At 39.9% G+C, this 26,102-nt stretch overlaps 1 protein-coding gene across 4 annotated transcripts in view; it reads left to right on the top strand.

Annotated features, from left to right (window-relative positions):
• ctnna3 (catenin alpha 3) overlaps positions 1-26,102 on the top strand; it is a 1,223,202-nt gene that overhangs the window by 67,559 nt on the left and 1,129,541 nt on the right. For all 4 annotated transcript variants that reach the window (XM_062977502.1, XM_062977500.1, XM_062977501.1 and 1 more), the window contains exons 4-5: positions 410-576; positions 17,205-17,324. In XM_062977502.1, the coding sequence (XP_062833572.1) occupies positions 410-576; positions 17,205-17,324 (287 nt within the window). The remainder of the gene's footprint in view (positions 1-409; positions 577-17,204; positions 17,325-26,102) is intronic.

Below are 26,102 nucleotides of genomic sequence, written 5' to 3'. Positions count from 1 at the left end.
CCTTGAGTCTCCCTTGGGGGAGAGATAGGCGGGGTATAAATAAGGCAAATAAATAAATAATATTACGTCTTTACTATAAAAGAGTAGCTATATTATTTCCATGTTGTTACTTTATAGATTTGCATTGATGTTGATGATTTCACAATTGCCATGATAGGAAAGTTACATGTTTAAATGACCCATTAGAAATTAAAGCCCACATGTTGCCTTGAATCTCCTCAGATACAGTGTTGTTCACTTGCTGTTAACTAGCAAATTCAACAGTAAGCCATTAACTGAAAATATTAAAAATTTCATCCATAGCAGTACTATCAAAATCAACTAGTACAATATTGTATCAGTGGAATAGAATTATGAATTTACCCATGGAAAAATGAACTTCAGCATTCCTTGTATATTATTTTTGCAGGTGAAGCTTTAAAGATATCAGCAAAAACTTTCACAGATGATCCCTGTTATGTTCCTAAAAGGGAGGCAGTTGTCCAAGTAGCACGTACACTTCTGGCTGCTGTTACAAGACTCCTTATTCTGGCAGATATGATTGATGTCTCATACCTGTTGCAACATCTGACCACAGTGAGTAGATACGAAAGATTGACAAATTAATTGTATAACTCCTCTACTCAGTTCTTAAGCTTCCTCCTCTGAAAGATTTAAATCTGTATTTGACAATTTTTTAATTAAAATAGTGAGGTTAGTAAGTAATTGGACTTGTAACTATTGATCAACAAAGAGAAAAAAAGATGGATGTGGAAGCAGCTCAGCCCAACATACTGTACATGGCTTGTTATATAAAAGATAATAGGAACATGATCTTTTATTTTAATCAAAATTCCTGAAAATCCAGTGGAATGCTCTTCCATGCTTAGCTATGATCAATGAATGGGTCTTTGTTGACTTGTAGCATCATTTATTCTACACATTATTCATTTTCAGCGTTATGCTGTTTTAAATCCATTTCAAATGTTTATGACAGCTAGTGGTATTTTTTTCATTGTAGCTCTACTACAAGCTTCACCAAATTTGAAATGTGTTCATGCTGCTGCTCCAAGTAATAATTTATGTTTCTGGTGTTATATTAATTTTCATCCCCTTCCCCTCGATTTTAGGTGGCTTGGTGAAATTAACTTTTGAAGGACTGTATAGAATTTTTGGAAGTAAATGATAAAACGATTCTTTAAAGATTAAAATCCATGACTCCTACCTCAAACCAAGTCAGTCATGCTCAAGCCAAATTAGACATAGCCAACTTATCTTATTGCTTTCTGGAAGGCATATACAGGCAGTTCCTGAGTTACAAACATCTGACTTACAACTGACTCATAATTGATATGATTTATGAGGACTAATAAGAAATGTTTTGTTAGAAATGCTAATAGGATTGAAAAACTACACAGGTGTGCTGTTGAATATTTCAGAAATATGGAAGGATTATGATAATTTGCTTCCTATTTTTTAAAAAGCATGTATTTATGGAAATAAACCATCCGTAAAGAAGAAACTCCTCTACTCACACACCATGTTAATTGTATAATTTCCCCCTTGTAGCGCTCAACATATCCCTCAACACAGTTTTATTGAAAAAGTAGTATTTTTTGCTCTTGCACAGGTAACTTGAACATATGCTATTGAACAATCACTGAGCTCCAACAACATTATAATAAACAATAAAACTTTATTTATATCCTGTCCTCTCTCACCATAGGGACTCATTGCTACCCAAGGTCATATTCTTGTATAACTGAACTCACTAATGAAGTCTGACCTAACCCACCCAAATAGCCTTTAACTTTGATTTTATTGTTGTTGTTGTTGTTGTTGTTGTTGTTGTTGTTGTTGTTGTTATTAATACCCTGCTTCATCTCCCCAAAGGGGACTTAAAGCGGCTTGACATAAAAGCATTACTACAGAATTTAAAATATACAAATATACAAAAATTAAAACAGAATTAAACACAAATAGCAGTTAAAAAGTTTTTTAGAAGTCTCTCAGACAACTGAATTACCCTTAAATATGTCCCTGATCCAGAAAAAGAAATTTCATTTTCACCAGAGCTCCAGGAAGGTTTATTATGTTTTGAGCAGCCCTTGCCTTTTGCTATGTGTTTTCTAGTGTATGTCAATTAAAAAGGTGATCCTTTCATGTATGCCTGTAAAGCTTTCTCTGGAGTGTGTTCAAAATACAATGACAGTGCTGACATATTGTAGTATTCCTTCATGAAGATCTTGGCTGTACGATTTGTCATTAATCATTTGAGAACAGATGAAGAGGTTCTTTGCCTGCCAGTTCCATGGCACTAGGTTTTGTAATTTTCATAGAATAAAAGAGGTTTGATCACTGAAGCGGTATTAATTTTAAAGGTTATGTCAGTCCCTACAGAATGAAATTGCTGACCAAGGAAGAGATTCGTTAAATGTATAAAAATGGGGGAAAGAAAGAGGCCAAACCCATAAATGGGTGTTTTATCTCTTTGGTGTCATAGATATTACAGTCTGGACTGGAACGTGCAGTGTATGAAATCACATCGTGTATGTTCCCTTTATTGTATGGAAGGTTGGTAAAAATTCACATTATACCATTTCTGCAACTCAGATTAATGGCAAAGATCCAATTATTTCCTTCTGCTTATCAAGCTACTTCAGTGAGTTGATCTGTATGGGGAGATAATTCACTCTTTCGCCAAAGCCCATTTTTATAATTTGGTAAAACAATATGTAGCAGATTTTCTGGCTACAGAGAAGGCTGCATCCAAAAAAAAAAAAAAAAAAAGGCTGGGAAAGAAGCCCCACTAAACTAAATTGGCTTTCACTTAAGACAACATCAGACAAACAAATTTCAGTGTCCTAGGACACTTCTGCCCCAGTCGAGCCACAGAACCCCACGTTGCCCATCACATGATGTAGCTTCACTTTCAGCAGGGCTCTGTAGCTCAGCTGGGATGGCAGCATCCTACAATCTTGCACTGCCAACATGGGAACCTCCCCATGTTTCATTAGGAACAACGGGGCTACCATGGGGAAAGCCGCATGACGACACTTCACCACATGTGATGGGGAAGCATCAGTTGCTGGTGAGGCAGGGTGTAGGGCGCCAAGATTGCCCTGCTGCCCCCTGATTCACCACAAAGGCTGACAAATCAATCCATAGGAGCTCATCAGTGTCATGAGATCCTTAGTTGGCAATCTGGTGTCTAGTGCATTTGGACACCTGTGTTTCCTGCTGAGACTTATTTTCTCAAGCAATGTTTAGATATGCTTAAAAGTCAGTTTCAATATTTTAATCAATCAATCAATCAATCATGTCAGAAGCAAATTGAGGATACATTTATAATATATTTAAAAACACAAACAAAATTAAAAAGTTGTCATTATACTAGATTTCCGTTGACCAGAAGCTGGCCACTTGGAGTGCCTCTGGTGTCGCTGTGAGAGGGTCTTCAATTATGCATGTGGCAGGGCTCAGGTTGCATTGTAGTAAGTGGTTTGTGGTTTGCTCTTCTCCATATTTGCATGTCGTGGACTCCACTTTGTGGCCCCATTTCTTAAGATTGGCTCTGCATCTTGTGGTACCAGAGCACAGTCTGTTCAGTGCCTTCCAAGTTGCCCAGTCTTTTGTGTGCCCAGGGGGGAGTTTCTTATCTGGTATCAGCCATGGATTGAGATTCCAGGTTTTGACTTGCACGGTTGGATTCTTGTTTGCTGAGCTGTTCCTGTGAGTATCTATGTGGATCTTAGGAAATTGTTTCTTAATTTAAAGCATTGGCATGTTGGCTGATATCCGAACAGAGAACGGGCTGGAGATGTCAATGCCTTGGTCCTTTCATTACAGGCTGCTACTACCCAAGTGATGTCAGGTGGTGCAATACTGGCTAAACAGTATAATTTCTCCAGTAGTGTAGGACGTAGACATCCTGTGATAATGCAGCATGTCTCATTAAGGGCCACATCCACTGTTTTAATGTGGTGATATGTATTCAGCAGCAGAGTAGCAAAGCGCAAGGGCAGAATTTTTGATTATAAATCCAATTTTGTGATTATAATATTTGAATTATAACTTTGTTATTTTATATATAGTTTATTGTTAATGGCTTTGAGCAGCATTTTAGTAAAAATGCAGGGCATATCTTTACACATAACAAAAGTGAAAAACGTGTATGTGGAGGAGGTGTCCACTTGCGCAGACAGCCCCCCCCCTCCACAAACAGCTATAATTCCCACTGAGCAGAAGACACCAGTGTTCCTCCCTCCACTGATATGCAGGCCATAGTAAGTGCCACGAACATGTAGCCCAAACCCTGCTAATGTCCTCCTCCAGTGTCCTCCACAAGCACCATTCTACTCCCACCCAAGTGAAGGCTTTCATGTGGGAACAATTTCATCCTAGATGTTCTGTTTTTCCTCCAGAATTGACATCCCAGGGTTCCTTAATTTGCATGACCCTGCCCACTGCCTCTACCTTAACCCTTAACCCTTTCCTACCCTTTCCTATGGTACACAGTTAACAGAGGAATTGATTAGCAACTGAACAAGAGGTTTGGGCAGAATTCACAATGATTTACAAGAGTTGTACGTGACCTACATCCAGAGAGCACTGTTAACCCAACCAATGATGTATCTGAACCAAGATAACCGGACTTGTAGTACCTTCACTGATACTGTGATCCCCACTATCAGTGGACTGGGACCAAACTTGGCACAGAGAAGCTCCATGACCAACTGAACATACTGCAGGGGTTAGTGGGAAAGGACCTTGATTTTGGAAGTTATAGTTCACTGCATCCAAAAAGCACTGAACCCAGTTGACGTCAGATCTTGACCAAACTTGGCAGCCAGATCCAGCATGGCCAACTGACATGGTTTTGGGATGATTGCCCTGGGAATCTGGGAGTTGTAGTTCACCCTTCTCCAGACAGCACTGAACCCAGCCTACGATGGATCTGGACTAAACTGCATTGATATTACCTAACATCCCAGCACAAACAATGCCTTCTTCTAATAACCCAGGCACCTCTGGGTTGTTAATAAATAAATAAATAGATTCTCTTTGCAGGTGTGGGTGGCTTCATTATATTTTGCATTAAGTAATTCAAAACCCAATCTGTTTGAAGCCAATTTAAATAGTAGCCAGGAAGCTCACACAGTCCTGATATTAATTTGGAATCAACATTAGCAAAATTAACATTAGAGCAAGATTGCAACTGAAGTTAATAAATGGTTTGTTTAGATAGATTCATTTACGTCAAAGATGACAAAAAACCAAAATGATAGCTACAATTAAACACTAACAATAATGATTTTCAAGTACACATACACACAAATCTGTTTTATCAATTAAGTCAAACCATATTGACCATTTAATTAGTCTGGTATGTCTTTGTCCTTTTCCAGTTTCATAGATTTAAGAACAAGCATTAATACCTTCACTCTTGCCTTTCCCTGGATTTCCGCAAACACACAGCAGTTTAAATATCTAGTTACTGATATTATTCCTAGTGCGATGCTTATATTTGTATACCAGCTATAATGAACATGCAGGTTGTGTGATTTAACAGTACCTTGGAGAGCTGCCTATATGAATGAGATCCACTGTGCAATGCATATGAAGGTCTAATTGTTGCACATTTTAGCGCATCCACATTTTAGCACATAAAAAGAGTTTGCTCATTTGAGTTTGTGCAGATACAGCTTGAGAAGCATGCAGTAAAAAGGGGAAAACATATGGCCTGATACAAGCAAAACAGCCTTAAATAAATACCAGAGTAAAAATGTTTCTGTGGCTTTATCAGACTCTAATCCATTATGTGCATTAATTAGGGAAACATCTCTAAGGGTTCCTGTCATAAAAAGAGACATTTATCAAAATGAAGATAATCCACAGATGAATTTTTAGGATCTCTTTACACCTTTCTTCTCACTTATAGACCTATGTGAGCTAGCTTTTGTTTTCTATACCCAAACAAGGATTCAATTCAGAAGGATTTGGTTATTGCACTAAGTCTTATACAGGCAGTCCCCAAGTTATGAACAAGATATGTTTTGTAGGTTGGTTCTTAAGTTGAATTTGTTTGTAAGTTGGAACGGTACAGTTTTAAAGTGTAAGTCCATATATATATACTATATATACATATATATATATACTAGCAGTGCCTGGCCATGCGTTGCTGTGGAATAGTCCTAAGTGGGTTTTTGTTTGTGGAAGCAAGTATGAATGTTGTAATTAGTCACCTTGATTAGCATTGAATGGCTTTGCAGCTTCAAAGCCTGGTTGTTTCCTCCCTAGGGGAATTCTTTGTTGGGAGGTTGGGTTGGTTCTGGTTGTTTCCTGTCTGGTATTTCCTTATTTTCTGAGTGTTTATTTACTGTCCTGGTTGCAGGGTTTTGTCATGCTGGGTGCCTGGTTTTGTTCATTTTCATGGTTCACAAAAACACAATAATAATAATAATAATAATAATAATAATAATAATAATAATAATAATAATAATAATAATAATAACTTTATTTTTATACCCCGCCCCATCTCCCCGAAGGGACTCGGGGCGGCTTACATGGGACCTAGCCTGATAAGACAATCAATATCAATAATAATAACTCTGAGGTGGAGGGTGTGCTGAGAAAGAGGGAAATCAGATTGAATGGCCTTGTAGTTTCAAAGCCTGGCTGTTTCCTCCCTGGATAATAATGAGAAGAAGAAGAATAGTAATAATAATGACTCTGAAGTGGGAGGTGTCCAGAGAAAGAGGGCAACTAAAAGGATGAATAATCCCTCTGAGGAGCATCTTAACGTGCTGGGTCTGTTTATCTGCAGAAGAGAAGGTTGAAAGGAGACATGACAGCTATGTATAAATACCATCAGCTGCTCTCCCTCCTGAGAATAGTCCCTTACAGCAAGAGTACAGCCGTTTTTCTCACTGCATATGGTCTCTCTTCTGAGGGAAAAGGGGCGAGGAAAGGGAAGGAGCACCTTTCAACGGTTGCCAGTAGCAAGCCCCACCCACCACAGCAATGTTTTGAGAAAGTGGGATTAGGCTCTGCGTGCGCCTGCAAGGTCTTCTGGGTAATGTAGCTGTTTAAGTTCGGGGGGCTCTGCGCATGTGTGGTAAGAAATTCGGGGTTTTGGAGGTTTTGTTATTTGGTCTTTATTTTCTAGGTTTATTTGATTGAAAGACATAGATTGGCTGTCTATGTGTTTTTTTTTTTAAATAAATTTTTATTGAAGCTTTAAGTTACAAAGGTCGCCCTAAAGGGAAGTTAGGGAAGGTATAGTCAAGGTAGGGGGGTCTGAACTACAAAAAAAGGGGGGGGGTAGGGGGTGTGGGAAGTAGGGAAGGGTAAAATCCCTAAATCTAATCATGTGGGGAAGAGGGAGCGCAGGGGAAGGGAAAGAATACACTAGTGATTGGGGTATAAGGGGGGGGGGGGGTGGTTGACTTCCTTTCTTCATTCTTCCAGTTTTCTGATTTCTTTTATGCGTAGTATTCCTTTAGGTAGTCCTCTAGATCTCTCCAGTCCGTTTTTTCCATTCTGATACCTTTGTTTTCTTTGACTAGAAATGTTAAACTATCCATGTCTTTTATCTCAATGATTTTGTCTAACCACAAGTCTATTGTTGGTGGGGTTTCTGATTTCCAGTGTTTGGCAATTATAATTCTCGCTGCCGTTATAAAATAGGTGAAAAGTTTGTCTTTATTTACATCCAGTTTTTCTTTTGAATCTACGAGGCCTAGTAAGAAGGTTTCTGGTTTCAACTCAAGGTTTGTTTTTAAAATTTTGTTGCATTCTTTTTGTATTGCTTTCCAATAACTAGTTATCTTTTTACAATTCCACCACATATGAAAGTAGGAACCAACTTGATCCCTACATCTCCAGCAGTGGTTATTAACATTTTTCCACATTAGTCCAATTTTTTTGAGTGTCAAGTACCATCTGTGGATTACTTTTAACCAATTTTCTTTAAGCTCTGTTGCATAAGTGTATTTCATTTTTCTCATCCAAATTACATCTCATTCATTTAATTTTATTGGTCTACCTATATTTTGTGCCCATTTTATCATTGAATTGGTAATCTCGGCATCAGCCGTTTCCCATTCTAACAATTTTTTATATATGACTGATATTACTTTATTCTTTCTTTGAATCAAAATGTCCCAGAAGCCATTTTCCATTGTAAAGCCTGTCTTTATGTCGTTTTTAAAAGTTTCTTTAATTTTCATGTATTGGAACCAAGAGACATTTTTAAAGGTTTTTTGTATTTCAATCAAGTCTTTAATTTGAGGTGATTTTTAAATTAGACTTTCTTTCTTTAAAATATCTTTGTAGGTTGGCCATTCTATCCACCCCAGAAGCCTTCTCTGGTTGGCTTCTAGGGGGGATAGCCACAATGGTGTTTTTGTATATAAGTAATTCTTATATTTTTCCCAAACTTTTATCAGGGAAAACCTGATAAAGTGGTTTCGGAAATTCTTTTCCACACTCACTTTATTGTACCACAAATAACCGTGCCACCCTCTACGTAGATCGTGGCCTTCCAAGGTTAAGATTTTTTATTTTTTGGAGATTTGTCCACTCTTTTAACCAGTCCATGGCACAGGCCTCATGGTACATTCTTAAATCCAGGAGTCCCACTCCTCCTTTATTTTTGGGGGTGATCATAGTACTATGTTTGATCCTGGGTTTTTTATTATTCCAGATGAATCTAGATATGTCCCGTTGCCATACTTTGAATAAATTATTATTCCTTATTATGGGTATATTTTGAAAAAGATAAAGAATCTTTGGCAAGATAGTCATCTTGATTGTGGCTACTCTTCCTAGTAAAGAAAGGTTTAAATTTTTCCATGCGTCTAAATCTCTCCTTATTTCCTTCCATTTTGTGATGTAATTTAGTTCTAGTAATTGGTTATTTTTGGCTGAAATCCAAATTCCTAGATATTTTATTTTCGAAGGAGTATCTAATCCTGATTCTTCTCTTAATTCATCCTTACTGCTGTTTGTCATGTTTTTTGTTAAGATCTTTGTCTTGTTTTTGTTAATTTTAAGTCCCGCTAATTTTCCAAATTCTTCTATTTTGTCCAAACAGTTCTGAATATTATGTTTAGGGTTTTCTATAATGCAAATTATATCATCCACAAAAGCCCGGACCTTGTATTCTTGCTTATCTATTCTCATTCCTTTTAAGTTTTTATCCTTCTTTATGTTGCGGATTAACAATTCTAAAGCAAAAATAAATATAAGGGGGGAAAGGGGGCAGCCTTGTCTAGTCCCTTTGTTTATTGGAAAGTTTTCTGTTGTTTGACCATTAATCCGAATTTTAGCTAACTGCTCGTTATATATTGCCTTTATACCATTTTGAAACTGCCATCCTACATCCAATTCCTGCATTAATACTTTGAAGAAATCCCAGTTCAATTTGTCAAAAGCCTTTTCGGCATCTAATGATAGTAATCCCAATTCTTTTTGTTGGTTAACCTAATAATATTGTATCGTATCAATTATTGTTCTGATGTTGTCTCTTACACTCCGATTGGGTAAGAATCCTGTCTGTTCTTCTGATACCCAGTCTACAAGGAAGGTTTTAAATCGGTTAGCAAGTATTTTTGTAAAAATTTTGTAATTGTTATTAAGTAGCGAGATGGGTCTATAATTTTGTACTTCGTCTGAATTAGTTCCTTCTTTATAAATCATTATGATTTCTGCCTCTTTCCATGACTCTGGGATAATTCCATTTGTTAAGGCCAGATTCATTATCTTTTTCAGGAAATTTGCTATTTCATTTTTCAGTATTTTGTAAAAGCCTGCTATTAGACCATCAGGTCCAGGGGATTTATTAACTTCTAACTCTTTGATCACATTTTGGATTTCATCTACAGTGATTTCTTTATTTAAGTTTTGCCTTTGTTCCTCCGTTATTTTCCCTAGACCTTGTCTACTGATGTAAGATACTATTTCCTCTATTTTGATATTATCCCCTGTTTAAAGCTTTGGGTAGAAGTCCTTAAATTCCTCCCTTATTTCCTCGTCTCTTACTACGATTTTGTCCTTTGATCTGATCCTTGTGATTTGTTGATTTTGTCTTTTCTTCCTTAATTGTCTAGCTAACCATCTGCCCGGTTTGTTTGAATTTTCAAAGTAATTTTGTTTGACCCATTTCATTTGCTTAGCTATCTTCTCCAATTCCCATATACTTTTATTTTTTTTAGTAGTTCCAGACTCCTTTTCACTTTTAGATTATTTGGGTTTGCTTTCAACTCCTTTTCCTTTAATTCAATTTCTTTTTTAAAATTTTCTAGCTCTCTATATTTCCTCTTGTTTTTTTATCACCTCCTGTTGAATGAAGAACCCTCTTGCTACTGCTTTAAATGTGTCCCATATTACTTGTGGTTTGACGTCCGGGGTATCGTTAAATATAAAGAATTCACGTGTCATCTTTTTGAGTTTCTCTATATCCTCCTCCTGTTTTAATAAATTGTCGTTTAGCCTCCAAATTCTTGGGAGTCTTTTGTTATTTATCTCCATTATTAATGGGCAGTGGTCAGAGAGATCTCTTGGCAATATTTGGATTTTGCTGATTTTAGTTGTAATTGTTTTCGAAGTCCAGATCATATCGATCCTGGACCATATGCTATGCCTATTTGAAAAGAAAGTATAATCTTTCTGTTTGGGATTGTGTTCTCTCCAGGCATCTTGCATGTCAAATTCTTTTTTCAGCGCTATGAAATTTTTAGGTAGGAGGCTAGAGTCTTTTTTACTTTCCTTTTTCCATGTCTATGTCTTTTGTGGCCAAATTTGGTGTGATTTGGTCCAGTGGTTTTGTTGTTTACTCTATGGGGAAAAACACACATTACATTTGTGTGTGTGTGTCTCTCTCTCTCTCTCTATATATATATATACACACTAGCTGTGCCTGGCCACGTGTTGCTGTGACGTAGTTTGGTGGTTAGGATCCCTCTGATTAGGAATCAGCCTGGCCTTGAAACTGTAAGGCTGTTCAGTGGTATTCAAGGTGGCCAACCGACGATCCCCCTGGTTAGGAAGCAGCCTGGCTTTGAAGCTGCAAGGCTGTTCCACCATGGCAACATATTTTAAAAGTGGTGTTAGGCTCCGCGCACAGCTACGAGGTCTTCTGGATAATGTAGTTGTTTCAGTTCCCGGGAGGCCTCTGCACATGCGTGGTAAGCAATTGGGGGTTTTCTGATATTTGGACTTTTTTCTCTAGGTTTTTTTTTATTGAAAGACTTAGATTGGATGACTATGTTTTTGTGGCCAAATTTGGTGCAATTTTGTTCAGTGGTTTTGTTGTTTACTCCATGGGAAAAATGCACATTACACACACACACACACACACACACACACACACACACTAGCTGCACCTTCCACAGATATATAAAGAGAAGCCTCCCACAGGATGGCAAATTTCCATCTTGCCTTAAACAAGCTATAGTGAGGCCAGTTGTGAAGAAGGCCTCCCTTGATTCCAATGTTTTAAGTAACTTCAGATCAATCTCTAACCTCCCTTTCTTTGGCAAGGTTCTGGAGCTGGTGGTTGCCTCTCAGCTCCAGGGATTCTTGGAGGACACCGATTTTCTGGACCAATCGCAGTCTGGCTTCAGACCTGGTTACAGTACTGAGACGGCTTTGGTCGCCTTGGTGGATGACCTCCGCAGAGAACTAGATTGGGGGAGTATGACCCTGCTGGACATCTCAGCGGCTTTCGATACCATCGATTATGGTATCCTTCTGAGACGACTCTCCGGAATGGGCCTTGGGGGCATGGCTTTCTATGACTCCAGTCCTTCTTGGAGGGCTGTTGCCAGTTGGTGAAGTTGGGGGACACCTGCTCGGACCCCTGGCCATTGACCTGTGGGGTCCCGCAAGGTTCTATTCTGTCTCCCATGCTTTTTAATATCTACATGAACCCGCTGGGAGAGGTCATCTGGAATTTTGGAGTTTGGTGCCATCTCTATGCAGATGACACCCAACTCTACTACTCTTTTTTACCTAAATCCAAGGAAGCCCCTTGGATACTGGACCAGTGTCTGGCCGCTGTGTTGGCCTGGATGAGGGCGAACAAGCTGAAGCTTAATCCTAATAAGACGGTGGCTCTCCAGGTCAGTCGTATGTCTGATCGGGGTATAGGGTGGCAACCCGTGCTTGATGGGGTCGCACTCCCCCTGAAGGCGCAGGTCTGCAGCTTGGGGGTCCTCCTGGGCTCAGTGGTGACACTTGACACTCTGGTGTCAGCAGTGGCTGGGGGGGGCCTTTGCACAATTAAAACTTGTGCGCCAGCTGCAACCGTACCTCGTGAAGTCGGATCTGGCCATGGTGGTCCATGCCTTAGTTACCTCTAGTATGGATTATTGCAATGTGTTTACAATATTTATATGGTGCGCCATGCCCAGTCTACTTTTACAATCTCTCCATTTTAATCCATGTTCTTATTAATTTTTGTCATTTGTTTTTATTGGGTAATGTTTACATTTTTATAATTGTGCATGTCTCTTGTCTATTGTGTTTTATATTGCTACTAGCTTGGGGGCCCGGCATTGAGAAAGGCATTGTTTTCCTGTGTTCCAAAATCTAATGTCAACTGAGACCAGTGGGTGCAAGTGAACTACAACTCCCATATGCAAGTCTCATCGTGCCTGGTCCACCCCCCTCCAAATATCGCCAGGGTGTAAAGGAGGTGATGGGGACTCTATGTGGCATGTTTGGTCTTGATCAGTCATTGGTGTGAGTCATGGCAGTCTCAGGAAGTTAGTGAAGGTACTGCAAGTTCCATCATCCATAGTAGGATGTGGGTAGGGTGTGAAGTGGGCCACATTGCATCTTTGTTCCAAGTTTGGTCCAGTTATGTCATTTGTAGGGTTCACAATGGTCTGTGGGAGGTGAATCAGGTGAAGATACTGCAAATCCCATAATCCTTGGTCTGTCTTACCTCCAAACTGCAGCAGCATGTAAACTGTGTAATATGGACTATGTGTGCCAAGTTTGGTTCAATTCTGTTATTTCTGGCAGTTGTAGTCATGTTGGGAAGTGGGTGAAGATACTGCAAGTCCCATCATCCTTGGTCTGTCCTCTTCCAAACTGCACGAGGACGTAAAGGGGGTCATGGGAGCTCTGTCTGCCAAGTTTGGTCCAGTTCTGTCACTTGTGGATGAAAGTTATACAAAACATGGCAGTGATCTGTGAGAGCTGAAGCAATTGAAAGTACTGGAAATCCCATAATCTGTGGCCCATCGTCCCCAAATGGCACCAGGACATAAAATGGGTCATGGGGGTTATGTGTGGCAAGTTTGGTCCAGGTCCGTCCTTCCTGGCGGTCACAGTGGCCTGCGAAAGTGGCCTGCAAAAGTCATTTGAGAAAGGCATTGTTTTCCTGTGTTCCAAGTTTAGTCTAGGTCTAGGGTCAGTGGGGTTCAGTGGGGGCAGGTGAACTACAACTCCCATATGCAAGTCCATCATCCATGGTCCATCCCACTGCAAACAGTGTCCGGATGTATAGTAGGTCATGGGGACTGTATTTATTTATTTCCAATATTTCTATCCCGCCCTTCTCACCCGAAGGGACTCAGGGCGGCGTACAATTGGCAACAATTCGATGCCGATACATCATTAAAAACAACAATATATAAAAATATATTACAACCAATTAAATACAGTATAAAATATAAAACATAAACATATGCTTAAAATCCGTTCGTCCAATATCCTCCAACTTTATCCATATAACAGTCTGGGTCGTCTTTATCATTTATTCGTTAAAAGCCTGGGCACATAGCCATGTTTTTAAGGCTTTTCTAAAACTCAAAAGGGTTGGGGCTTGCCGTATATCTCTGGGGAGGGTGTATGTGTCACTGTTAGAGTGAGTAGGCCGAAGCCTGCTTTTGGTAGTTTTTTGCCTCAGTAAAAACTGAGGCGGGGGGGGGGGGGAGGGGAGTAAACCACCCTTAAAAGGAAAGATTAAAAAGATAGACATTATTTTCTCTTTAGTATGCTGTGAATAGTGTCCCAATGAGCCAGGGAAAAGCTGCCTTATTTGGAACAATATTGAGGAGGGAAGTAGAGCCTAGCAGGGCAGAGCAGCCTGTAAAGGCCGAGACATGTCAGTAGAAGCGCTGAAGGGGGGTGAGGTGAGGGAGTAGAAGTTTTCATAAACATACCCGCAACCATTGTTTAAAAGGAAGCATTAAAACATAATTATTTTCCATCATTAGTTGGATTCAGAATGCTGTGAATGTGTGAGTGAACTGTAATTCCTAGCACCCAAAGTTTTTTATTATCAGTATGCACAGTTGGCCATGTTGGGTCTAATGTGGTCCAGATCTGTTGTCAGTGGGTTCATGGGTCCTAGGGGTTATGTGGGTCAAGTTTGGTCCAGGTCCGGCCTTCCTGGTGGTCCCAGTGGTATTTTTGATTACAAAAGTGTAGGCTGAAGGCTGTTAAGTGTACCAAAGCTAGCGTCATTCTGAGGAGAGAGAGTAGGCTGAAGCCTGCTGGTAGTAGTTTTTGCCTCAGGGGTCCCAGTGGCCTGCGAAAGTGGCGGCCAATCAGAAAGCTGGCCCATATTCCGGCCAGCCAATCAGAAAGCTGTATGTGGGGCTGCCCTTGAAGATGGCCCGGAAACTTCAATTGGTCCAGCACTCGGCAGCTAGATTATTAACGAGCGAATTACAGGGCGCAGTCAACCCCCCTGTTTAAGGAGCTCCATTGGCTGCCATTTATTTTCCGAGCCCAATTCAAGGTGCAGGTTATAATCTATAAAGCCCTAAACGGTTCGGGACCCATCTACCTTCGTGATCTCATCTCCCCCTATGAACCTGCATGGTCTCTCGCTCGTTGGGGGAGGCCCTCCTCTCGTTCCTGCCACTCTCGCAATCGCAGTTGGTGGGGACAAGAGAGAGGACCTTCTTCATCATGGCCCCCCGGCTCTGGAACTCTCTCCCCAGGGAGATTAGGCAGGCCCCTCCCTCCTAACTTTTTGGAAGATCCTGAAAACTTGGCTCTTCCAACAGGCCTTTGGTGAATGATTTTTCCCTCATAGTTAGGGATTGTCCCGTTGTTTATAAGATGCACTTTATTCCATTCCTCAGTCAGATGTAGATTCCATGCTCACACCTCCCCAAGCACTTTATCTGGATAACGGCTTCAGGTATCTACCTCTGTCCTAGTTTATGCACTTTCCCTGGCCCTGTTCCTTTTTAGGAGGCTACCCAGGTCTTTATCTAAGTATGTTTGATTGTAAAATGTGTTTTTAATATGTTTTGTTGATTTGCTTTTAATTCTTATGCTGTTTTATATTGTTTGTATCCACCTGGGCCTGGGCCCATGTAAGCCGCTCTGTGTTCCTTCGGGGAGATGGAGGCGGGTATAAAAATAAAGTTGTTATTATTATTATTATTATTATTATTATTATTATTATTATTATTATTATTACAGTATTATTATTATAAAACATGCAGATGTCCCCTGGGCAACATCCTTGCTGGCGGCCAGTTCTTTCACACCAGAAGCAGCAAGGCTATTCAATGCTAATCAAGTTGGCCAATTGCAATATTTCTTGCAGTAAATAAAGATCGCTATTCAGAAAACAGTGGAATACCAGACATGAAACAATCAGGGTCAGTTAACACCTCCCAGCAAAGGATTCCCCAGGCAGGAAGTATCCAGGGTTTGAAGCAGCAAGGGTATTGAATGGTAATCAAGTTGGCCAATTGCAACATTCACACTTGCCTGTAGTAGAAAAGAGTTCTTTCTCCCACCCTGGACCTTCTACAGATATATAAAAGAAGCCTCCCACAGGATGGTAAAATATCCGGGAGAACCCTGGGTAACATCCTTGCTAACAGCCAATTGTCTCACCCCAGAAGCGGCTTGCTGTTTCTGACGTCACTGATGACACCCTTTCTGTGGCTAGGCCTCAGAGCCTTGGCCTCACTTAATTCCTTGTGAGTGGTGAGGAGGTGGGCCTAGCTGTCCCTTGTGACCCCGCCCACGCTGGTTGCTAAAGAGTGGAGATTGTGTGGCCATTGCTTGTACTGTTGCTAAGGGGAGGAGCTGTCTGTTGGGATGGTAGCTAAGGGAGGAGGAGATTGATTGTTGCTTATGGGTTTGATTTTATCTTTCACAGGTATGTCAGGTTTTTGAGAGTAGGCCTTAAACCCATGGCAGTTCGAATGCTATGTTGTGTCCAAATTTTATAATAATCGGTGGAGTAGTTTGGGAGATATGAGGTCCCTCACTGATGGACATTACATTTTCATATATATATATATATATATATATATATATATATATATATATATATATATCAGCTTTGGATAGCATAGGGAAAGGTGGACACCCCTGTGGTGTTTGTTTTACTGTCTGTGGAAAAAATGTTTTGTTGTAGAAATAGGGATTGGGAATAAGCTTCAATGGAAACACCTTTCCCCCATTTATTTCCCTTCCAAGGGGTAGATTCCTCTCACTTCCTTTTGCCTCACCTCCTTCTTAACTATGAGTCATTTGTAAGTCAGATGTTTCTAACCTGGGGATTGCCTGTATATGAAAGGCTGAATTAAGAACAAGCCAGTATAATGTAGTGGTCTGAGCGTTGGAATCCAGGAAACCACGATTCAAATTCCCACTCAATTATGGTGTGACAGAGTTTTTGAATTAAAGAACTTCCAAATATGGAAAATAAATCAGCTCCTCTGCTCATCCACCCGCCGGGTCTAACAGAGAAATAAACACAGTCTTATTTGAAACACATATAAAAGGAGTTTTACTTACAGTACTTGCTTGCAATGAATTACATGATGTAATGGAGGAAGAGGAATAACAACAACAAGAACAAAGTGACTGCAGAGGGATGGGAAAAATCTAGTACACAGGAAGTTATCATGAGTTTATGTTGTAAACTCAATCCCTAGAGTAATATGCAAATAAATCATTAATGAGGATAAGCATGCTAAGGTTGCTAATGCTAACAGTTCTTGTCTTTGCCAGATACATTTTTCAGAAAAGTAGTGAGGCATCTCTTGGAGCACCTCCACTAATGGGGCACCTTTTGGGTGGGTCTGCTGCTAGAGAGCCATAATGTTTTCCTAATGATTAAACTTGGCATGCAAGAAGACTTGGTGCCAAGTTCAAACAGAATGCAAATTAATATATTTCTGGTCAATATGGGGAATCTTTCACAATTTCCCTGTCCGTTTGTATGTCCATAGGTTCAAAGAACATTTGAGTCTCTTCGGAAGGTCTCTACTAGATCTGAAATGCAGAAAATATATAAAAATCTTCAGGGAGAATTGAAAAAGCTGGACCATTTGGCATGCAAGCGACAACAGGTCAGTACAATGAAACAATTTTTACAGCATGAACAGGTGCATTTATTTACTTAGGCCCCTTCTACACAGCCCTATATCCCAGGATCTGATCCAGAGCCGGCCCTAGGTATTTTTCAAGTGTAGGCGAACAGAATTTTGGCGCCTCCCCCCCACCAATCACTGAAAAATAAAAGTGTTGGATAAACGAAAATGTTTGATAATAAGGAGGGATTAAGGAAAAGCCCATTAAACAGCAAATTACATTAAGATCTTACAAATTAAGCACTAAAATATCATGTTTTGCAACAAATCAACAGAAAAATCAGTTCAACATCTTGCGGAGGCAGGCCGCAGGAGACAGGAGTTGCCTTGATGGCGCCCCCAACAAGATGGCGCCACAGGCAACTGCCTAGTTGGCCTGGTGGTTGAACCACCTCTGATCTGATCCCAGATTATCTGCTTTAAATTGGATTATATGAGTCTCCATTGTCAGCAGGGCCGGCCCTAGGTATTTTTCAAGTGTAAGCGAACAGTATTTTGGCGCCTCCCCCCCCCCCCCAAACCTATCTCTGAAAAACAAAAGGTAGAAGGTAGAGGTGAACAGAATAGATAAAAGAGTTACCTTACAAACCAGAAGTTTATTTACATCATTATGTTCATATAGTTACATTACATAAAATTAACGTAAATTACCTTGCATTTTAGAATGCAAATATTTTATTAAATTTAGCAACAATTTTAAGTTTTTATTGTTATTTTTGGTCTACAAGTACTACACAAAGGTTTCCTGGTCATGCTGTCTCTTCAGAAGATTTTTCAGACTACAGGTTTGCTAATAAGAGAGAACTCAATCCCATGCTTGTTAAGTCTGTCAATCAGTGGAAATGTTGCAATTGGCCACCTTGATTAGCATTGAATGGCCTTGCAGCTGCAAAATCAATCAGGGAGGGTCTTTGCATAGAGGTCTGTGTTAAATGAGGCAAGTGGAAATGTCAGAAATGAGGCAAGTCTTGTCTCTTGGAGGCAAGTGGGAATGTTGCCATTAGCTAGCTTGATTAGCACTGAATAGCCTTGCAGCTTCAATGGCTGGCTGCTTCATGCCTGGGGGAATCACAGGGTTGTTGTATGTTTTTCAGGCTGTATGGCCATGTTCCAGAAGTATTATATCCTGACGTTTTGCCCACATTTATGGCAGACATCCTCAGAGGTTGTGAGGTTACCTCACAGGCCCATAGCAAGGAAGGGCAAGAGAGCGAAAGCGAGGAGGCCTTCTTCTTCCGCCGGGGTCTGGGCCCAAAGCAGCAACCAAAGCGGAAGGACCCCAGGGGTGCCTGTGCCTGTGCCTGCCCCAACCACCTCCCCGCTCACCTGGCAGCGAGAGGCCAGATTCAGGCGCCTCTGGTCCGCCTCTGCCAGGCTCTCCCTCTGCACTGCCGCTCTTGCAGGGCCCAGCTCCATTATAGCTGGCTACATCACTCGCCTGAAGGACCCCTCTCCTCCCTCCTCCATTCTCCACAAACGAAGGACCCCTATTGGCAATAAGGAGGGATATAGGTGTCCGTGTCAAGCGCCTGCTCAGGAAAAGAGAGGGGGGTTTTGAATGGTGTACATGCGCATTCTGCTTTCAGAGTCTCTGACTCAATTGCGCCCTCTAGAGGACAGCGCCTTCAGCAACCGTGTAAATTGCCTACCGGTTGAACTGTCCCTGACTGCCAAATAATCTGGAATAAGAAAATAATGTGGGATTAGATCCTGGCATATAGGGGTAGTGTGGAAGGGGACTTAGACCACTATTTTTCATTTGGGCCTGTCTGAAGAAGGATGACATAAAATGGCAGCCTAAAGAGAGATTAGTAAAGGTAAATGATATAGAGTATGAATAAAGCAATTTAGCCAGAACTACTCTGTGCGACTTCTGATTCCCCCACCTCCTACGAGTATATCCATATTGAATAACTGTCATAAAAGCTTTACTCTAAGCTGAACTTGTTTGGATTGCCTAAACCCTTAGTGTTCTGGCTTTTAAAATATGTTTTATAGCTAAATATTTTATTTTGTGTTTGCCCCTATTCCCACCAGTTGCAATGTGTCCTTGGATTTCCTTTTTTTCGATTTAAGAAATACAGGGTGCAGTATATTTACACAGAGGCCACATGCAAGCAAGCATGAATTATAAAAACTAGGTGCAATGGGAAAACACAATATATTCATTATATTGGATTTTATGTTGGAAGCACTGAGCTCATTTTTTATATTACCTATGTTTTGTTAAAATACATTTTGCTTATCTTGCTATATAGATTGCAGAACTAGAGTTACAACTTAGTATAAAGTAACCTATTAGCTCATATAATAAAGGATCCTTTATAGCATGTGTATGTCTCCCCCCCCCCCCCCAGAATTGTATTTTTGTTGCATCGGGTTTTCTAAAGGAACATTACTTGAATTAAAAACATAAAACATTTTACAATCCTCCTTCAATTTCCTTTTCAATTAAGTTGATGAATACAAATACGTTTTTTAAAAAAGGCCTTTTCATGAAAGCTTGTTAAATAGAACCCAAAATATATTATATATTTCTTTCTTTTTATCCAAAAACAAGCATTTTATGCTTATGGAAACTAATCAGAGCAATTATTTGTGCTTACATTAAGCTTCAATGCTTTCAAAAACATTTCTACACTACCATATAAAAACCAGATTATCTGCTTTGAAATAAAATATCTGGCAGTTTAGACTCATATAATTCAGTTCAAAGCAGATAATGTGGATTATCTGTTTTGATAATTTGGATTATATGGCAGTATAATAATAAATAATAATAAATATATATTATTTATATACCGCTCCATCTCCTCAAGAGTTCTCAGGATGGTTTCTAACATAAAACAAAATATTCAATTGTCAGAAGGAGACCATGCAACAAGGTTAAACATAATAAACATAGTAAACATCATTATAAAACAAAAACAAACAATTCTACTAAAATCAATGACAAAAATTAAAATTCAATTGCTCCATCAATGGGTTCAAAGTGCCAATAACCAGAACTTCAAAATGGAAATGGTCAACTATACGGAGTAGGCAAAGATTAGTGCATCAAAATATCATAGGGCCAGGAAGTGGATAAAGTATAGATCTAGCCCTAGAGTGTGTTCACTCTAGGGCTAAATCCATAGTAATCAATTGTAATCCTTGCACACTGCATTACTATTTTAGTCAAAATTGTCTTTAGGCATTATATCATATATAGTAAATGCTATTGTGTTTCACAAAAAATGCTCATACCCTATTGTACATTTTCTGTTTGGTTGTATTGTTTATCTGCTGGTTGATTCTGAGTAAAAATTCAAATTTTTCCAATCTTGATGTGTTTGAACCTGTACAAAAATGGTCAAATTGCAGTTTTTTCACTGCTTTGGAAGAAAGAAAATGCTAGCACTTTTATGGTCCCTTCCACACATTTTCTGCTTTGAACTAGAATTCATGGCAGTGTGGACTCAGATAACACAGTGCAAAGCAGATATTGTGGGATTTTCTGTCTTGATATTCTGGGTTATATGGCTGTGTGGAAGGGCAATAGCAATAGTAGCAATAGTAGCCGCCCTGAGTCCCCCCGGGTGAGAAGGGCGGGGTATACATTCTGGAAATAAAAAATAGTAGACCTTTTTTTGTATAATGTGCCTTTAAAAAATATTATTATAATTAATAATTGGGACTCAAGGCGACTTACATTGTAAAAAAGCAATACATTACAATTTGCATACATGCGCAAAAACGGGGGGGGGGGGTTTGCAGGAAAATGTATTTTGTGTAAAATCCTCCTCAAATAAAACCTCCTTCAAATTTTCATGGAAAATCTCAGAAAGGCAAAATGTGCAAAAACTTTGGTAATCAACAACACAGCAGAGGAAATACAGTAGAGTCTCCCTTATCCAACCTTCACTTATCCAACTTTCTGGATTATCCAACGCAGTCTGCCTTTTACTAGTCAATGTTTTTGTAGTAAATGTTGCAATATTTTGTTCTGAAATTCATAAACACAGGAATTACTACATAACTTTACTGTATATTGAACTACCCTTTCTGTCAATTTGTTGTAAAAATGATGTTTTGGTGCTTAATTTGTAAAATTATAACATAATTTAAAATAATAACATAATTTTAAAATAATAACATAATTTTATGTTTAAAAGGCTTTTCCTTAATCCTTCCTTATTATCCAACATTTTCGCTTATCCAACATTCTGCTGGCCCATTTATGTCGGATAAGTGAGACTCTACTGTATGATGAAATTTTTCAAATGTTTAGGTTTATACTCTTAGGGCTTCATCACACTTGAGCATGGATCCACTTTAAATCCGGCTTCTGCCTCCTGCAGAATTCTGAGGTTTTTAGTTTGGTGAGGCCCAGGACCTGTTTGGCTGAGCTGTTTAAAGGCCCCTTCCTAAAATGGATTGAAAGTGCATCCAAACTCTAGTGTGATTAAGCAGTTAGATACATTTTATTGATTAGTCTATCAGTCGTATCAAAACATTTGACAAACACATTTAACACATACAACATACAACTGACGTTACAACTAAAGTTAAAATAAAATGGAGCGTGCTGCGGGTTTTCCTCTGTCAAGCCATTGCTGAGGAAACCCCCTCCTCAAAGCAAGGGCCCGGCCAAGGGAGATCCGTGGAGATGTCCCTGGACAATCCCTCGCCCCTTGGGAGGCAGCTCACAAGCACTGCTGCCTACCAGTGCTCGTGGGCTGCCTCCCAAGGGGCAAGGGCTCGGCCCAGGGAGGCAGCCCCCCAGTGCTGCTGCAGCAGTGATCGCGGGCGCTTCCAGGTGCTTCCTCCTCCCTCTCCTTCTCGTGAGCTCCCTTCAATCGAGAGAGGGAGAGGTGGGGTGCTTCCTCCTTCCTCTCCCTCTCCTTCTCTCGAGCTCCCTTTGCTCGAGAGAAGGAGAGGGAGGGGGAGGGGCACCCCTGGCGGCGCCTCGGATAATACAGAGCCTCGGTTAATCGGAGCTCAGTTAACCGTGGCTCTACTGTATAAATAAATCCCAGCAACTACAACTCCTAAATAACAAAATCATCCCCTCCAACCCCACCAGTATTCAAATTTGGGCGTATTGGGTATTTGTGCCAAATTTGGTTCAGTGAATGAAAATACATCCTGTATATCAGGTATTTACGTTACGATTCATAACAGTAGCAAAATGACAGTTATGAAGTAGCAACAAAAATAATGTTATGGTTGGGGTTCACCACAACATGAGGAACTGTATTAAGGGGTCACGGCATTAGGAAGATTGAGAACCACTGCTCTAGAAGGTTCAACATGTTTTATTTACTTATACAGGAATGACTTAACCTGAATGTTTCGTTTCACATGTATATATTGTTGATGTTGAACACACAGTTTGTTGAAATGCATTGAAGTGCTCTTCCTTGTGGTGTAGGAATCTATACTTATTCCTTCTATATCATTTCTGTCTCTGGTACCACATTTTCCAGAAACATGTCTGCTTTGGTAATTGAGGAATACCTGTGCCATCATTTGTATTTGGCCCTAATGTTTCTTTTTATGATTCAGAATTTGTGTATGTTTTCAATTTGTGTACTGTTTCATCAGCTAGTACAATTATTTTTCTGTGTTAATTAGTTTCTGCTTTTCATTTTACCTTAAGCTACATTTTGCAAGTGTTGATGTATTGTTTTGTTTTGCTTTCTCACTATTCTGATTTTTTAAAAAAATGACCAGTAGATGACAGTATTTTCAAACATATCTCCATTTATCTGAACGTTTATATTTTCTCTTGATGGTTTAGCTTTAGGAATATTATTAAATTTTGAAATGGAAGCTTTAATAGATTTTATCTAGGGAAGCTAAATTTTAATAGTTGAAGCCAAAGTATTGAGGGGACATTTGTTTATTGTTTGAAAATAGTTTGGCTCATGTGTACTTGCATAATAGGTGATGAAACCTAGGGAACAAAAAAATTAAAATATGACATTTTCATCTAACAGTAAGTGGCTTGTTTATTAATTATATGTTTTTAATATTTACTTCAGTGATTGAAAAAACTGCTTTGTGGAACGGTTGATATGAGCATTTAAAAAATGAATTGATTGTAGACCAAAATATTTAACAAACTGAAATTCTTAATTTTGTTTTAATTTTGGGAAGATTTTAAGTAGTTGGTTTCTAAAAAGGGAGGATTTTAAGGGAATGTTTAGGTATCTTAATGATCACTGTAGTTAGATACATATATAAATAATTTTTTGAGTGGAAGCTCTATATTTACAGAATAAAGCAGTTGCCTCTTGAAGCAGAGACTGGCAGGAAGCAGCAGAAATTACATGGCAGATCCATCTGTTTAATACAGAAGATGTTGTTGCATTACCAGTAGAGGTTTGATTCATCTGATCATCCAGTCTGTTTCTGTATGTAGAATAGGAAAGGAACATTATTTTGCCAAAGTAGAAAAAGGCATTGGTCCTTCCCTGTGCAACTAGGGAGCAAATTAATACACTTTGGTGGTTTTACACTGCAGCAAAATGACTCCAGATTATTTATTTCCAGTGCTAGACATCATAAAACTCTCCAAGTATTAGACATTGTTTGTAATCATTTTGCTAGCTAAAAGCACAGATTGTTTTTTTTTTTTGTTCAGTTGCTTCTGACTCTATGTGACCTCATGAACCAGCCCTCGCCAGAGCTCCCTGTCGGCCGTCACCACCCCCAGCTCCTTCAAGGTCTAGCCAGTCACTTCAAGGATACCATCCATCCACCTTGCCTTGGTTGGCCCCTCTTCCTTTTCCCTTCCATTTTCCCAGCATCATTCTCTTCTTTAAGCTTTCCTGTCTTCTCATTATGTGGCCAAAGTACTTAATCTTTACCTCTAATATCCTTCCCTCCAGTGAGTAGTCGGGCATTATTTCCTAAAGTAAGGACTGGTTTGATCTTCTTGCAGTCCAAGGCAATCTCAAGAGTTTTCCTCCAGTACCACAGTTCAAAAGTATCTATCTTCCTTCGCTCAGCCTTCCAGCTCTCGCATCCATAGGTTACTACAGGGAATACCATTGCTTCAAGCACAATTAGCTCTACATTCTCCTGCTAAGGATTGCTACCTTGATGGTTACCTGTATACTCTCATCCTACCTATTCAACTTGTATGCAGAACACATCATGTGATGTGCGGGGCTTGATGAATCTAAGGCTGGAGTTAAAATTGCTTGAAGAAACATTAACAACCTTAGATATGCAGATTATACTACTCGGATGGCTGAAAGCGAGGAGGTGCTGAAGAGCCTTATAACCAAGGTGAAAGAAGAAAGCACACAAGCTGGGTTGCAGTTAAGCATTAAAAAAAGATTATGGCAACCAGACTGATTGATAACTAGCAAATAGAGGTAGAAAACATGGAGGCAGTAACAGACTTTGTATTTCTAGGTGCAAAGATTACTGCAGACGCAGACTGCGGCCAGGAAATCAGAAGACGTTTACTTCTTGGAGGAGTGCAGTGATCAACGTTGATAAAATAGTGAAGAGAAGAGACATCACACTGGTAACGAAGGTCCACATAGTGAAAGCAATTGTGTTCCCCATAGTAACCTATGGATGTGAGAGCTGGACCATAAGGAAGGCTGAGCAAAGGAAAATAGACACATTTGAACTGTAGTGTTTGTCAGGACCCAGGCTGCAGAGCACCAATAACCATGCGCAGAGGCCAGATTCTATCTAATATCTTTATTAAAGGAATATATAAAGTCAATAAAAACAAGTGTAGAATATAGTTCAGAAATAGACCTTTCAGGAAAGGTCAAATATAGTCCAGGAAAACAATGTCCAATATATGATATTAAAGCCCAAAGTTATAATCCACTTCACCGAAACACACACTATTTGGCAAGCAATAGTGTGGGGAACTGTCCATAGTCTTAGAGGCTTAAGGTAAATCCAAAGGAATAGAAAACAAGGCTTGAATCCGAGAAGCAAGGTCCGTGGTTAAAACGCAAGGCAAAGCAAGACTTGAGACTTAACAAGGTCCAACTTGAAACAAGGCAATCGTGGAACAAGAACTGAGTCCATAGAAATCCGTGGAACAAGGCAGGGCTGAGAACTTGATTCAGGAGCTGGGAACTGGAGTAGAAGTCTACACACGATCTCACTCCACGAGCTGACGAATTGACTCCGCAAGGTTTCCTACGAGGGCAAACAACTAAATAGGATCTCGTTTTCCCGCCAAAGAACACTTTCTCTGGGGAACAAGAACCGAAAGCCATTCTGTGTCCAGATGCATGACTCCCTAAAGTTTCCCAAGGGAAACAGACTTAATCATCTAATTGTCTGGCAGCGATTCTGGCGCTCCGGCGAGTCGCCTCGCGAGCGCCTCTTTGTTGATTATAATAATCTCGGCGAGAAAATGGGGGAGATTTCTGCTCAAGGCTTGTTTGGCTGGCTTCTGGAGGGCAGATATCCTGCAGGTGCAAGGGCTCCAATTCTGGCTGAAACGGTGGGAAACCCAAGTTTTCCTCTTCATCTGCCACAATAATACTAGGAACGGGACTACATGGCCCATGAGTCATCACAGTGTTGGAAGAACATTGTAAGAGTGCCTTGGACCGCAAGAAGATCCAACCAGTCCACACTCCAGGAAATAAAGCCCGACTGCTCACTGGAGGGAAGGCTATTAGAGGCCAAGATGAAGTACTTTGGCCACATAATGAGAAGACAGGAAAGCTTGGAGAAGAGAATGATGCTGGGGAAAATGGAAGGAAAAAGGAAGAGAGGCCGACCAAG

The sequence above is a fragment of the Anolis carolinensis genome, chromosome 3, assembly GCF_035594765.1.
Source record: "Anolis carolinensis isolate JA03-04 chromosome 3, rAnoCar3.1.pri, whole genome shotgun sequence".
In the NCBI taxonomy this organism is placed as follows: Eukaryota; Metazoa; Chordata; class Lepidosauria; order Squamata; family Dactyloidae; genus Anolis; species Anolis carolinensis.
Note: the sequence above shows the minus strand (reverse complement) of the source record. Positions and strands in the feature narration are given on the sequence as shown.